At 41.2% G+C, this 16,312-nt stretch overlaps 1 protein-coding gene across 1 annotated transcript in view; it reads right to left on the bottom strand.

Moving 5' to 3' along the window:
* Positions 1-247: 247 nt before the first annotated feature.
* The window catches only part of MED27 (mediator complex subunit 27), an 82,966-nt gene continuing 66,901 nt past the window's right edge, over positions 248-16,312 (bottom strand). Inside the window, exons 5-8 of the mRNA XM_051807430.1 lie at positions 15,558-15,665; positions 9,277-9,318; positions 3,135-3,212; positions 248-713 (exon numbers count right to left, since the gene is read on the bottom strand). Coding sequence (XP_051663390.1) covers positions 579-713; positions 3,135-3,212; positions 9,277-9,318; positions 15,558-15,665 — 363 coding nt within the window. The 3' untranslated portion in view covers positions 248-578. The remainder of the gene's footprint in view (positions 714-3,134; positions 3,213-9,276; positions 9,319-15,557; positions 15,666-16,312) is intronic.

Raw genomic sequence — 16,312 nt, 5'->3', positions numbered from 1 at the left:
TCTGTTTCCCCCCCGCCTTAGAAAGTACGTTGCATCTTCCAAACTGCCACATGCCTTTGAAATTCCATGTTTAATCAACACCATAATCTCTTCCACAAAAATACCCCCAGCACTCAGATAAGCAGCCATGCAACAACCACCAGCCCCCACCATTTCAGCATGGTTGAATGTTTCCAGTTTTCCTAAAGAGCAACCCACACCAAACCCAAGGGTTTTGTTGATCAAATGATGAAACAAACAGCACAAGTTTGGGAATACAAAATATATTTCAAGCTTATAAAAGTCTTCAACATTGCAAATTCTGTCTCAAAACACAAACTGTACATGGATATTTTCATTGGGCTGTAGATTACGATGATCAGGTCTCCCCAGACAGATCATTTCACATCATACACAGATCTTCAAAACACCTCAGTCTCACACGTGCCCTGCAGACCAATGGCTTTTAAAGAGTCAAATGTATTAGTGCAACCTCAGTGCTTAGTACAGGTGAAAGGTTCAGAAATGGAACCACCTCTCAGACCACCAGTGCCCTCCCAAGAGCAGAGTGTTGACTCCTCACGGTCTCATCTGGGCTACTACTGCCTGCAAGTGTCATGAAAAGCTTCCAGTGTTCGGAAATCCCTCCAGGTGGGTGGAAGGCCATCCTGCAGAAACTTTCCGCAGCGCTGGCAGGGAGCCTGGAACAGCTTTATGTAACTTCTTAACCAGGTCTAAAAGGAAAAGGGAGAGAAATTAAAGAAAACTGGCTATGGATGTTCCCCTTTGTCATCATTCTTGTCAAACAGTAACAGCAAGGACAGAGGATGTACCTTGGCGAGGCCCCAGTGAGGTACACGGTGATTTTATAAACAGAAACACACCAAGTATTACAAGGTCAGTGTATAGCTGAATTCCCACTTTATTAATCATCTTTTTAGTCACTTAAGCAAATTTGTTAATAGAAATTCCTGCCCTCTGAGTCTGCAGCTCGAGAATCACGAGGGAAGGTGGGTGTTGTAACACGCCTCATATTTTTACTGGAATATAATTGTTCTTGATCAGTGCCTTCTGCAACCAAATATTGGTTTGTTTGTTCCTATGATCATCCCTCACTCCCCTGATGCAATCACACTGGAAAGGGCTGGACTCCTCAGAGCTGGAGACAGAAGGGCTCCCACATCCAGCTAACGAACTTCCTCTCTAATGTGATTTCAGGATCGATACTCGCTGGTCATAAAAAGAATGAACCATTTTAAACCTGATTACACTGATGACTGTATATATAAAAGGCTGAACAACACAGACTAAGTTCAGGTGTTCCCAGGTAGAGTTCCTGCCTCTAAGGGGGTTGTTCCCATTGTCATACACAGCAATGAGCGTTTACATAACCCAATTCCCAACTCCAGGGGATACACAACTGAAAACCCCCTAGACCAGCAGATTTATACTGTGAAGGATGCACATGAATCTTGTCATTTAAAGTCCTATTGAATTACATCGATAAGAGAAAATTGCTCTCTGAAGAAGAGGTCAGCTGAGTTTATTGAAACAAATCCTTCCATCTTCATCAGAGCCTTCTCTATAGCAACCAAACCCTCGGCCGTCAATAACTCTCCTCCAAAAGAACTAGATCTTCTTTGGGTTTAGCAGTAAATACAGGGACAAGGGCAACACAACTCTACAAGTAAATTGCTGTTATTTACTTCAGCTTGGATGGGCTTTGCTTGCACTACAGAGAAATCGAATTTTCTGAACCATAACACAAAAATAGGTAAATGAAGTTAAATTGTGCGCTCGAGACATCTGTTGTCAGGAAAAAAAAGGAGCGGGTTCTTCATTGCCATCAGAGAATTAGGGCTTCAGAACATCCTGTCATGTGGATTGCACAACTGACATGTGAAAGGCTCAACATATTGACACTTGTGCTGTGGGGCTGGTTTTGCTTTGTTGGAAGTTTCAGTGTTTCCCCCAATCAATGCAGCAGGTCCTCGGCTCACACAGACGTGCGACTCGCTCTGTGAAACACTCATTTTCAGAAACATGTTGAACATGGGGCTGACCACTAACAGTTGCTTCCACCTTTCAAAACCCATTATTTTAAGATGCTCTCCAAGAGAAAAAGGCCTTTAGAAATCTCTCATCTCAGTGGCCTTTTTATTAAATAACCAATCCAGCACAGCAGGGAGGGGAGTTGGATTGTTCTGCAATTACACAGTGGAAATTAAGGATGTAAAAGAACCACTGCTAAACACACCTGAAGACTGTGAATGGTAAAATTAGATTGTTGTTTTCCAAAGTTTCAGTTGCACTGCTCCAGGTGAAGGGGTAACATAAGGGAAGGAAATGAAGGAAAAAGTCTGAATTGCAGAGAAAACCTCTCCCAAAAGCCTCCTGTGGAGACTGCAGCAGAGAGAACAGCAAAAGTCTCCACTGCCAAAATTCATCTTGGTAGAAGGAATTCTGAATAATAGACTCTTCTCACCCTCTGATTAACAGGGCTGCTTATACAGAAGTTTATCTCACAAATACTATTCTAAATACAAACAGAATTAAAGGTGATAAACTTAAATCTGCATGTCAAGCAGAATAGTATTGGATTCATTTTACTCAATAAGAAAAGACCTGAATACTCCAGTATTTCCTTGATTCTCCAAAACACCTGCTGCTGTGCTCAGTGAGTACATGCTATTCCTTAGGAACAGAGTTTTGGCTGGACATGGATACAGCAAAATGGAACCTTCCCCATCCTGTTCCTGCCTCTCACCATTCCCTAAATAATGCCCATCACTTCCCATACTGGACAAGCTGCCTCAGCTGGAATACAACAACTGGGAATTTCCTCTTACCAGGGAACTTCCAGTGGAGCATTTTGTACATCCAGACCTTGACTCCTGGCACAGCAGGAACAGTGTGAAAGGGCTGGGCCATAAGGAAAGAATTTGGTTGGGAGAGTTTTTCCCAACACTAATTATCTCAAGGTAATGAGAACAAGCCCTTCATCCCTATCCTGGTACGAGAGACAAAGAATTACAGTCTCCACTGTCCAGCTTATATAAACAGGGGGAATCACAACTCTATCAGAACTTCCTGATGTCAATCACTTTAAGCAAACTCAAATCTATCTGGAAAAATGTCTTTTCCAACACACTCACCATGAAGGACCTGACCACCACATCTGGCATCTGAGGCAGCTGGTAGTGCAGCAGAGCAGTGGTTGCATGATCTGTCACCTGCATCAGACAAAAGCAGAAAACACCTTTATTAATTCTCTATTTCAGACAAAGTAGTGTTAATCTGCAGGAAAATTGTATAAATTCCCTGGGGAAGCAGGATTACTCAGTTTCGTTTCCTCTGAAACCAGGAATCAATTATTATGATTATGGTTTATAAATACTTGCATTACTAAAACGTTTGTGATAGAAAGCTTTTTAATTTCCCAGACAGAGCCATAACAAGATCACACATCCAGGAATCACAGCTGGACACAATATATATAAAACAGGTATTATAAATATAAATATATATATTTACAATACACAAGAATATTTACAAACAAAATCAGGAAAACTAACCACTTCTTTTAAAAGACTCTAATTTTTAAATTATTCTTGAAGGGGCCTGTTTCTGACAGCTATGATACAATTCTCTAACAGTATTCAGCCTGGCAGCTTCCTCACTTATCAGTACAGTCAACAGTTGCTGCTTCTTAGAAATTCTAGGCTGAATGGAAGAAATTATTCAAAAAATTCCTTGGGCTGGACTATTAGAGAACTCAAACCAACAAAGTACGAGAGCTCTTTCACATATTTTAACCTGTAAATCTCATAATGGTCCTCATCAGTAATATCAAAGTATCCAACAGAATACATGACTTTATAGAGAGTGATTAAATTGTTCTAGTTCTAACATGAAGGAGTAGTGCTCTTCTCAGGGTTTGTCTATATACTATAGCAAATTTTGAGTAAGACAAAGTGAAGTGAAATTCCCATTGCTACTCCCAGCTAAGTCCAGCTGTTCCTGACTTGTAGCTGGTCTAATTCAGCAACAGGAGTTGTGCTGGAACACTCCAACTTTCACTGGAGGAAAGAGAGGCTCATGCTGGGAGCTATTCAGGGAGGTGACTCTGTCAGAGAGATATTTCTGAATAAATCCATGTATAGCCAGGCTCTAATTCACACTGTACAAACTTCCTCCACAGAGCAGCACATCACATCAGCCTGGCCCACGCTGAATCCAGCTCTGTGTTATCCTGCTATTTCAGAAACAGGATCTGCTCCCCGGCGTTCGCACAAACCGACTCCAAAAGCTGCTCCATTCAGCGGGAGCAAGGACATGTGATTCTGACATTTGGAAGGGAAAACTTTTGGGACTTTGCACATTCTGGTGAGCTTGAGAAAAACTACTCACAAAATGGACCTCAGCCTGTTTTAGCCATTTATCCGTTAGCATAGAAAAAATAAATATCAGAAATAACGTGATTAGGAGTGGATTAATAGCATAGCACAACTCACACCAGCCATTTCCCTTAAATACATCTCATGTTGTATTCAGAAGCCAATCCAAGCCCTACCAGCTATCTGAATTTTTTTCTTTCAAGATGGTGTTTTTACAGGATAGTACCAGACATGTCAAAGAATAGAAAGTTCTGAAGATATTTATGAGCAGCCGCTCTCCTTCTGCTGTATTTTTACTTCTAACAAACTGTGGTTTGTTTTTGGTTTTTTTTTTTTTTTTTCCTGAATGACAAAGTTGTTTTCTCTTGGCACTGAAGAAAGTTGCTTAAAAAAAAAAACAAAACTGCTATTAACAAATTTAAATTGACTGTCCACTTTGGCAAAGTTACCCATATGCTGTTCCTATTGTAATGTGGAGCTAATGAGATTCCTTGGGGAGATAAAAGCCATCCCAGCATTGCTGGAACACTAATAATGCTTCCTGAACAAAAAGAAGGCAATTTCTACCATAAGCAGCTGCTGGTATCCAAAAAAGATCAAAGTGGGTGTCAAATCTGAGGAAGAGGAGTAGGGGAATGACCCCTCCTCTCCCTCCCCCACCCAGAAAAGAGCTGGGCAATGGAGAAACTGGGAGGGCATGGGAGTGAAGAGAGAATTAACCCTCCAAGACAACAGAGATGATGAGAGAAAGCACAAACCAGCCACGATTAAAAAAAAGAAGAGGAAAAAGGAAAAAAAGAGGAGGGGAAAAATAACTCGAAAAGATCAATACCCAGCTTTACTAATGGCAATAGGATTTCACACCAAAGCAAAGCAAAACAAACTGCATATGCGCCAGCTCACTTCAGGGACACACTTTTCTTCCAGCCAAGCTGGAATCAGAAACTAATTTATTCTGGGTGTAGGATGATATTTTGTACATTTCAGGGTTTTATTTTATTAACTTCACTTTTATGGCTCTGCCTTACCCACTGCTATCTAAGTTATGGGTCACTTTCTAATTTCTCTACCTGTTTTTATAGGGGAACATATTCTGGAGAGCACACATCGATTGGGACTGAGCTGCTCCTCTGCACCCTGAAATAGATTTTCAAGAGATCTTGCAGAAAAGTTCAATATTTCACAATTCCTCTATTGAAAAGCACTTGGGTTTCTTGTCTGAGAAAAGGTAAAACAAGACAATCTCCTGCAGCACAATTCTGCTAAATAAAATAGCTACTGTTTAACTAAACACTTGGAGGCTGAGCAAAAGAGACTTCAGTTACATGGGGAAAAAAAATTCTGGCAAAGAGACTCAATTTTTCACAGAAGGGGTTATAATGCATTGGAACAGAACTGCTCTGCTGGAATATGCTTTCCAAAGGTGACACATCCAAAAAATGGCTTTATTGGGCTTTGATGACACTGGTTAGTCACACAGCATTCCCAAAGCTGGAAAATCCATTAAAAAAAATACAATTCTACAATTCACAGGTGGACAAAGCTGAGCAAGTGCTTCCTATAACTGGGATAAGCAACATAAAACCAAAGACCTAAGATACAGCTTTGCTCCACCACAGACCAGGTATGTTCCATGGATGCATTAAGCTATACCTGGCCTAAAAACTAAACCATAAAAACACAAACATCACATGACTAAATTATAACACCTCTTTCTCTCCTAGTATTTTATCTCACTGCCAGGAAATATACTTTTCAAAAGTAGGTGCAAAGCTTCCTTTAAGAGCCACAACTTTCCTTGCCACTTATTACTAGTTTTTTCCCCTCAGTGACACTGACAACTCCCTCTAATATAAAGGGATTCTCTAAATCCCCTGGAAGGTTTTTAATTTTTTTTTCTAACCCTTGTAAGTTCATGGCCTTAACAGTAGCCTGTAGCAATGAGCTCTGGAGGCTGATCACAGCACTAAGAGAAAAAAAAGAAAAAAGAAGAAGTTATTTTATTAGTGTTTAGACCTTTTACAGTGTGGAAAACTGCATGAGAGCCTTTGCTCATTTCCAAGGATTCCCATTACTTAATTTTCTCTCCAAGAACACATCTGAGTCTCCCTGGAGGAATGTGGTGCTTAGAGGTGCTGGGAAGGATGATGGATGGAACAGATGCTGATGAACTCAAACAAATCCTTTACACACCCTTCCCCACTCCCAGGTCAGGAAACCACTACTAGACCTCTCTGAAACGTAGGATTTATCCTTTGTTTTCAGAGCTCAGAGAGTGTTTAAGTTATTATTTTGCTTGTTCTGCTGATGTGGACTGGGTCACAGAGGTTTTATTTCGCCCAAGGAGGTCTTTGAACAGAGCCAGGGACTGATCCTGCACAGGAACAGCCCATCTCCTCTCCTTGAACAGACAGCAGCAGCAGCCCAGAATTTCTCATGCATGCATTCATCCTGCATGTGATTTCACTCTCAGATTATTGACAAGAATACATCTTCATACATTACAATACTTATGTGCCCTTGTAGTGGTGAAAATTCCCTCACTGGGATCACACACGGATCACAAACAGCTGGACAGGCACGAACAGCTCCTCAAAGTTTTGGTTAAAACGTGCTTTGGGGAGAAGCATATCAAGCCAAAACAAAACCTGGTTTGTGGCATCATAAAACTGGTAAGAGTATCTAGGTGAAAATAAGGGTGGGACTCAGAGATCAGAATGAAATATATGGGTTTAAAGCCTTTGCATATGACTTAAACAGCCAAATTGACCACAGGACCCAGCAACACCAGCTATACTGCTCATAACTGAGCACCTTGATAAATGACAATTAATGTTTGACACCATCTCCCAGTTTGATCTACTCACAGTAGCTCCACTATTCAATGTTCTTCCCTCTTTTTTGAATGCAAAAGTATGAGCATTTCACCATTCTCTACAATATGTATTTTTTTAACTCTCTGCATAATGACCTGGAATTATGCAGCCCTCATGCATCCTATTCTGCCCACCAACATTTAAGCCTCAAAATCATTCCTTATTTCCTGTTTCATTCCTCTTCTTCTGTTAGTGGATCAGGAGACACGAGGTGTTAAAATAAGGAGGTTTAAGATGAAAACAGTCGCCGCTCCTACAGAGCTTAAATGCCACACCAACATGGAAGCCTGAAAAACCTTTTCTTTGCTCCTTGGGCTTCTGCCCTTTCAGCCTTCCCTCTCTTATTTCTCAGCTCCATTCTCTGAATCTAACCCTGCTGGTCTATTCAATGCCAATAAGGCTTATTCACCCCAGGACCAGCTTCAAGGAGTCTCCAGGGAACTGGGAAAATGACTGTACACTTTACCAGTAATGGGCCCTCCGGGACCGGCCCCCATCAGGTTATACACACTGCCTAATAAGAAGGGGAGAGAAAAGCCTTGCTGACACAGCCAATGTTTGCAAACAAAAAGTCAGGACAAATTTAGCTTCGTTTGACAGGGTTGGATTGAAGATCAGAGGTCTCTGGTCCTTAACCTAGAAAGTCGTGCTGCAACCCTGTGAGAATTTGACAGGCCTGCAGCTCCCCCAGGCAGGGATCTTGAGAGCTCCAGATGTTGTTTCTATTATCACTGAAAACAGAGCCTGAGAACCTGGTGCAGGTTTTAAAGAGAAATGGCCCTGCCCTTCAGAGGGGGGATGGATTTTACAGCAGAGTGAAAGGGCTGCCCAGCCTACTCCTCGGGGGGGGGAGCAGTTACTCATCCCTATTCTTCCTTCTCAGCACAGCACTTCCACATTGCCATACTGGTGACTGCAAAAATTACTTTAAAGCACACCAATAAACAAATGGTGGTTTACTTCCCACTGTATTACCCTCCTCGATGCTAAAAAAGAATATTTAATTAATTAATTAATGAATCTCTGGGGTAAAGAATCAACTGCAGCAAAGTTTCGCTTTAATGCTCCACAGAGAGGGAGAGCAACCAACCTCCCCAAAAGCTGTCCTTTGATCCCCAGCAGGTTAAAATCACAGGTCAAACGCCTTCCCTCCTGACTGCAACTGAAATCTTGGCAGGGAGATACACAAATACAGCCCATGTGCCCCATTTCTGACCCCTGTTTTTATGCCCTTTTGAGTCCCTGACTCCCATTTGTTTCACAAACCACAAACACAGATGAAAGGAAGCTGGAGACTCCAGCTCCTTGAACTGTGGCTTGAAGGTAAGGAAACTGGAATTTAAACCAGGATCAATCTGAACTTACAGCATTTTGACAAGAGGCCTTCAAAGAGGAATCTTCTCTTCCTCAAAAACAGCGAGATATAGATCTTTCTAAAATACACTTTAACCTTCTTAGTAGTTTTATTTTTATTGCTCCCATTCTCTCATTGGTCTTTTCTTACTTTCTGTCATGGAATTTATTCCAGAAGGTCGCTCTTTTTGCTTACACCATCACGGGAAGAGGAGCAGCCAAAATAACGTCACGGAAAATATTTCCAAACTCTGGTGAGTTATTAAACTCAGGCCTCGAGGAGAGGGGGGCAACTAACCCCTATGAAAACAACAAAACAAAATCCAAATAAACCTGAAACAGTCCTTCCTTCCCCACAAGATTTAAACTAGAGAGAGAGTGCTTGAAGATTCCTCATGAAATTTTAAGGCTAATGTAGTATAATCTCCAGTTTCCTATTCCAAATCATGGACTGGAACTGTGATGGGAAATAAATTCAAATTAAACAACAGCAGAAGTGATCTTCTTTTCTACTCACAGTTTTCCATCATTGCAGATTATTGTTTGTCATTTGCAAGTTGTGATGACAGAGAATAAATTCTGAATTTTTTCACATAAGGGCCCAGATCTTTAAAATAAACTCCACATATCTCCTATGTGCCTTAGGTAGAGAGAAATGATGTGAGACTTACCTTCTGAAAAACCTGATAGTTGGATTTAGACCATATGTCAAGCTATGAAAAAAAAAAAAAGTTATATGTTACCACACATAAAGAAGCAGCTGTTCAAATTAAAAGAGCAAACAGATCAACAGAGATGTAGCTCTCAGTTCACTATTTTGACCCAACTGTCTTCACCTGCTGCAAACCAAGAAAGGGAATTAATAATGTAAGATTTCCTTTGTATTGCAATGAGGAATGAACATGGTTCAGCACAGTTTCAATAGAAAAATTATATATACAAGACCTGTTGAATTAATGTGTTCTTTTTAAAAAGCAAAATCTTCATTTGTATGGGGTTGTGGCTGATCTATGCAAATATTCATCAGCTTCAGTCTGTTTCTAAAATGAGGGCATTTTTACTAAGTTTATGCTTGTCTTGTGTTGAATAAGTGATTCAGTTACAAACGACACAAAGAACATTTAGCTGAATTAAGCCAAAGCTCTGGTCTACTGGGGCTAAATAAAACATCCCTCAGGAAACTGCATTTACATTTGCAGACAAAAATCACACTAAAAGAGATTTAAGGTTGTAGATAACTGCACACATCCATGACTTAAATGTGTGCTCAACTATACCCAAACTAGAGGAACAAAACTGAAATGTAAGTTTTATTAGCCCCCAAACCCAGAAGGTAAGGCTGGGGTTAACAATCCTTGTTAAACAACCCAATGGCTCAGTGTTAAACAATTACAACTGACCTGCCCATGGCTCAATTTGCCCTGTGCAATATCTTGTATTCTGACAAGGGAAAGCAGCAAGGAAAAATGAGGAATTCCAGTCCCAGACTTGCAAATCACTTCTTTTTTCTTCCTACAGATTCCAGTATACTCAACAATTCTATGTGCACAAAATTTGTCACAGGAAAGGTGTTTGATACAGCATTAACCTCAGGAATCTTAGACTAGTCAGAAGAAGAAAAAATTCTGAGTGAATTTATGAAGCAGGGATGACCCCTCTAGTGCCTGATACCACGGTTGGACATGTGTTCCCCAAATGGGGGTTTATCTCCTTCACTGGTACAATTGATTACTTTATTTCTGACTTCTGTACCCATTAAGTTCTAACTGACAGTACAAGTCTTTTAAAAGGCACAAAAAGAGTCTGAAATCAAGGAAATCATGTAAAGTGAGTAAAACACATTATAGGGGGCGGGAGAGGGAACAGACGGGGAAGGATCTGAACCCACATGATTAATTCACAATGCTAAAAATGTTCAGAATGCTAAAAGCTCTCATTCTTTTAACAGTAACACTATTAAGTGGCCCATGTCCAAATGCTTGTACAGCTGAGACTCTTGTATCCCCAGTCCTCAGTCTGGACAGGAGGGGATGTTAAAGACTTCCCAAATCCCTTCAGGATCGATGTTTCATGGCTCAGCACCACTGACCTTGCTGTGAGACAAAAGGCAGCTGAGGTCTCAATGCCTTTTCCAGGTTGGATGAAGACACAAGTACCCTGAGGCACATCCCTCCAAAGCTTTATACATTTCCTGGCTCTTGGGGTGGGATCAAGAACCTGCGTGAACACCAACACTCAGAGGGTTCAGCCCAGACTTGGACCCAGGATTGATTCATATGATATTATTTGACCTGTGCCTGCTGGGAAGGCAGCACTGCACTTCCACATTAGAAAAATCTACATTTGAAAATAAAAAATTAATGCATATTTTTAAAAAAAACCCTGTTTTCATGCAATTTAAGGCTTTCTTTGACTGCAGAGCTGCTGTAATTGGCATGTATATATGGTTTTGTTAATCTCTAGTGATCAAACCAAGTATGTGATCCTCTCTAGTTAGACTCAAAAAAGTCCACTTCAGATGCTGCTTTAAGATGAGTCCAACAGGTTCTGAATGTTCATTAGCTGGCACAGAGATGGAAAAGTTGAAATAGTAATGAATGTCTGTCTTACAGACATGATGTTCTCCATGATAAAAAAAGGAAAGAAAGAAAAAAAAAGAAAAGAAAAAGCCACCAATTCTCCCCCTTCCATGCATACATCCTAAATGAGTGCCCACCTTTCCCCCTGAAACTGAGGATTAAGGCAGAGGCAGATTAAAGAATGCATCGTTATAGGTCTATTATTCTTCAACTTTTCACTTTCAATCAAGACACACATTTGTAACTAAAAAAACTGCTGAAAGCACAATTTCAGGGCATCCTCTGCATGTGAATTAAACTGGGGCTTTTTTTCCCAGTGCCCCCTCTCCCCACCCACCCCCAGCAGCTGTAACAAGAGGCCACTTTCTGAAGGTCGTCTGAACGATTTCAAAGGCGATAACAAATCAGAATGTTCCTGCATCTGATATCAAACAGGTCCGGTGCCAACACTTATTAGAGAAATCGGATTCAACCCCCCCTTCACCCAAACACACACACATCCAGCTTTGAAGTGGTGAGAATGCAGGGATCAGAAATTACCCGAGAGACAGCTCTGCCTGTCTTTGAAGCTTTCCTTTGATACGACTATTTCTTCTCCTCTCTTACGCTAGGAGGCTAAAAGCTGCCTTTTCTTATTGATATGGGGTAATTAATGAAGCCATAGCATTAACATAACCCAAGTTCCTTATCATGAGAATTCAACTGAGACACTTATGTTTCTTTAGTTAAGTCTAAGGGATGCAAAAATAGGAATTTGGCAGCGTTGTGAAGCACCCACTCCAAATATGCCCTGTCAAGGTGGTTCTTGGCCTCTACTTACAAAGACAAGCATGGAATTAGTATACCCAAAATTCCCAATATGTTTTTACTTTTATTGGCAGACTAGGGCTTCTAATGGCTCAGTTGACCATCCACCTGCCCTGCAAGGGTGAGTGCATGGCTTCATTTACTCCGGAATCGGGACAACACCAGTAATGAATTGCTATCCATGGTTAAATTCCAGTGCACAATGAGTATGTCACAGTTTGAAATTAAGGGTGGCACTGTGCCATCACTAAAATCACAAGGCTAATTAAAATGCATCAGTCTGTGGTGGACATGATGGGTTAGGATGGTGAGCAAGAGACTGCAGAGCGAGCAGGTACAGCACCCAGATATGTCACACCTGCCAGTTCTCACCTATTGTTTTTGCAAAGTGTCACCAAAAATGTCAAAGTTATGCAGCTGGCAACTTGGCAAAGACATATTCTGCAGGGTCTGTGAATAATTCACGAGAGAAGTACATGAAGCACTTAAGAAATGCAATGATTCTGTCTGTATAAGCAAAGCTTGAAAATAAAACCCCGGAATGGAGTGTCTTGTTTTACTCACTGCAAGCTTGAAATTTCTATTTTTTCACCTTAATTCTGAAAGTATTTCAATCTATAAGAGGGAGGGCCCAATTTAACTAGACTTCACAGCAGAAACCATGTAAAGCTTTCCTGTAAGTACCTGTCAAACTACACAGCACAACACGTGAGGAAAAAGCAAGATAAAGCAACGTGGAAACTGCAATGTCAGCTTTCCTGGGTACCTGTGGTGTGTCCCTGTGCAGTTCCACAACTATGAGAAACACCCATATTTGTGGACTTTTTTCCTAGATTTGCCCAGGAAAGGACCAGAAGATCATCAACACCTCTGCTGTTTGCATTCATCTCTTTCCTTTATCTTCCCAAAAATGCAAAATTTGCTAAAACAGTGTATTTTCAGTAATAAATGATGACTACCTTATCAGTGAGGAGATCTCTGGCCTTTCTGTGCACAGTCCCTTTCTCACTCATTGTCTGTGTGACCAGTTCTTTGGTTGAGTACCACTGAATTTATCTGGTTGCCCCAAACCCTGTTGTGCTTGGACAAAATCCTCCACTGAATTTCACTTTTTTTACTTAAAGGACCTTCTGACTTGTGCAGTTTGGAGGGTGACTCAACAGATCTTCATCCAGCTATTTTACTTCAAAAGCACAGCTACTTATCCAGTGTCACTTCTTCAACGTGGCTCACAGAAAAGACAGGCACTTCAGCATTGCCATATTGTTTGATAAGCACCTAGTTCATCTTCTCACTGCTGTTTACAAATATTAAATGCTTCCTGGGAATATATAAGCTAACTCCCAAATCAACAATAACTGTGTAAACTGCTCACTGGAAAAACGATCACCTCCTACTGTGTTCCTGAGTGTTCTCTGTATTTCTGGTATTTAATAAAGATGATACTCACTGATGTTTTTCTTACTCTTCCGTGTCTCTCCTGAATGCTAGTGCATTTTTCATGCTATCAGGTTACAAACTGAGAAGTCAGACTGGTATGGTGAAACCTCACTGAAGTACTTTCCCAACAGCATCTGTTGTGACAGGGAAGGAATTGCAATGGACTGTGTTTGTAACTCACTGTAATCGCTCATTCCCAGCAGGCACAATGAGGAAAGCAAATCATTGCAAGAGCACAATCTTATTCTTATTCTCCAATTACCAGTGTAGTTAATTAGGGGAAAAAAAAAAAGGAGCTCACTGTTTGTCAATATGTGCTCCAGTTGGCAAAACTAGCAAGCTACGCATTTATTTAATCTTCCAAGCCAAATTTACTCATGATTTAAGCGGCTGCAACTCCAATTCTACCTAAGTCAAATGAAATGTTCCTATTTATACCTGAAGCACAGACCTTCAGGTTTGCAAAATCCCCAGGATGCCCGATGGAATAGCAAACTGCCACGTAAAGGTCACGGGAGGGACACTCCTGAGAGCAGCCTCACAGCCCAGGGTTGGACACAGAAAGCTAAATCAGTAGAAAACAGACTCCCCTGCAGACTGGCTTAAAGCAAGAAGATAAGCCAGGTGTTAACACTGATGCTCTAGAGGAGCTGAACTGCTCCCCACTGACAGCAGGCAAAGGTTAGTGCCCCGTGCCCAGAGCTGGCCTTGGCAGGTCCTGCTCTCCCCTCGCAGCAAACGACACCAGAGGAACAGTGTGGGGCTCTCAGGAGAGTTAACCTTGAGCTAAACAGAAGCCCAACGCCAGATGCTGAGTTTCAGAAAGGAACTCCTTACTTAGCTTTTCAGCACATATAGCATTATTGTATTTCAAAGGAAACTGGATTCATCAGAGAAAACGAGCACACCCAAATGAAGTGTGACAGAGGAATCCATCATGCACTGTCACTGCTCTTTTGGCAGACTATCATTTCACTTCCGTGCAGAACTTGGTGTGAAGAGGGGCTGGGGCTGTAACTCTGTATTTATATGCTAATATACAGGGAGTGTAGAGCAGCTGCTTCTGCGGTAAACTGGTATTTAAACCTGCATATTTGCATAATGCAAATCAAAATCAAGCAGTTTTTATTTTACTACGTCTTGGGCCAGTCCCCCGCCCTTCGAGGGAGAATCTCTCACCTGGGAAATGCAGCTGCAGCTGCACTGTTTCCATCAGCAGCTCAGCTCCTGGCCTTTTCCAGAGAACAGAGGCTCAGACTCAGAGCCACTGAACTCTGGGTCAGTACACAACGTGCTTCTGTGTGCTAAAATACAGTTATCACTTCTGAAAGGAAAAGAAGTCTCACCTCATTATAACATGGCCTATGGGTGCCAAATACTCATCTTGATATAATGAACTTCTTATTTTAATAGGCTTTATAATCAGAAGGGAAAGCTCCAGAGAGACAATGTGAAACATGGAGGTATTTAGTGCTGTTACTGGCAACAGAGAGTCCTGGCGGATGTCCCTGTAAGAGAGATCATTCCGCCCTGGAAAGAGAACCAAGCGGAGCTGAAGGGCCGTCAGGTCCCATTAACATCTCCTGCTGCACTGAACAGAACCATATGGAGCGTGTGCAGGTACAAGGAATCTCAGGGTTCAAGCAGGGTGAACTGTGCACAACACAAATCACTTGTGGAAGCAGGTAACACTTGCTTTAGGAGCTGCTGTTATGCAAATTATTGGGGACTTACCTACGCAAGATCCTCTCTGTTGTGTTTGTCAAGTCGAGCACAAAACCAGCCCAAGATTTCCCAGTGGCTCTCAGAAAAGAGAAAGCTGAACCTTGGGCTATTGATGTGCTGCTACACTGCAAAAAGGTTTTCTCAGCAGACACTACTAACGGGGGTCTAAGGTGATAAATCAGAAATTCAAGCAAAGGCTTCGGAGCTTAGAAAGAAGTCAGAGATTTGGGTATGCAAAACTCAAGCAAAGCACGACAAATTTAAACCAGTGCATTCTGCAAACACCCACAGCCTTTGCCAGTTCTGTGTTTCCAGTGTACTTGTGAGGGGATCCCTGCTTTCTGTCTGGTAAACACCAGGTACAAATGAAATGTGATGTGGCTGGATATGCAACAACCCACCTTGCCATCTTCGGTGTAGACATTCTCGTTGTACCCTTTGACGATTGTCCGGTCAATGAAGAGGCTCCTCATCACCACTATCACTTTTAACACTTTTCCTAAGGTAACCTGTGAAGAACAGGAGAAGGACAAAAACAAGCTGAAGGCGAGTCGACAGTGTCTGAATTCATAAGACCATCAAGTTAACAGCTTAAGTTGATGCAATTTCGGTTTTCAATATTTTATAGAGAGACCAAAATAAAAGATCTAAAAGCAGCGTGTGTTATGAGGAGGAGAGAGACTATAAAGTGCAGAACAAACAAACATTCATTTGCAACTGAAAATGTATGAGTTCACAGAATTCCCTTGTGCAGACATGACACTGCCAAGCAATTCTCTCCATTTTATTAACACCACAACTCAATAACTTGTCAAAAACAATGGGCAAATGTGATTATTTTCGATGAATTTGATATTCTCCAATATAAGTCCACTTAGAGAAACACAATTTGAAAGAAGAATCGGACTCTCCTAATGCTGGCTTGTAAAAGCATGCCATGAGTTTAATGGAAAACATTTTTGGTCCAATAAAAATGTAAAATTATTTCAAAGGAAACTACAGCTTAAAGTAAAAATGTTACATTTTCTAAGGTTTAATTTTCTCCTGTCAAAGTGCTAAAGTGCAAAGAATAAAACCAGTATCATGGAAAACATATAAGGTCAGTCAGAATATAACAACAGAAATAAGCCTAAATTGTATTATTGACAAAAATGCA

Source organism: Manacus candei, unplaced genomic scaffold, assembly GCF_025592945.1.
Source record: "Manacus candei isolate 608988 ecotype Guabito, Panama unplaced genomic scaffold, ASM2559294v1 h1tg000071l, whole genome shotgun sequence".
In the NCBI taxonomy this organism is placed as follows: domain Eukaryota; kingdom Metazoa; phylum Chordata; class Aves; order Passeriformes; family Pipridae; genus Manacus; species Manacus candei.
This window is presented reverse-complemented; position numbering and strand designations above follow the sequence as displayed.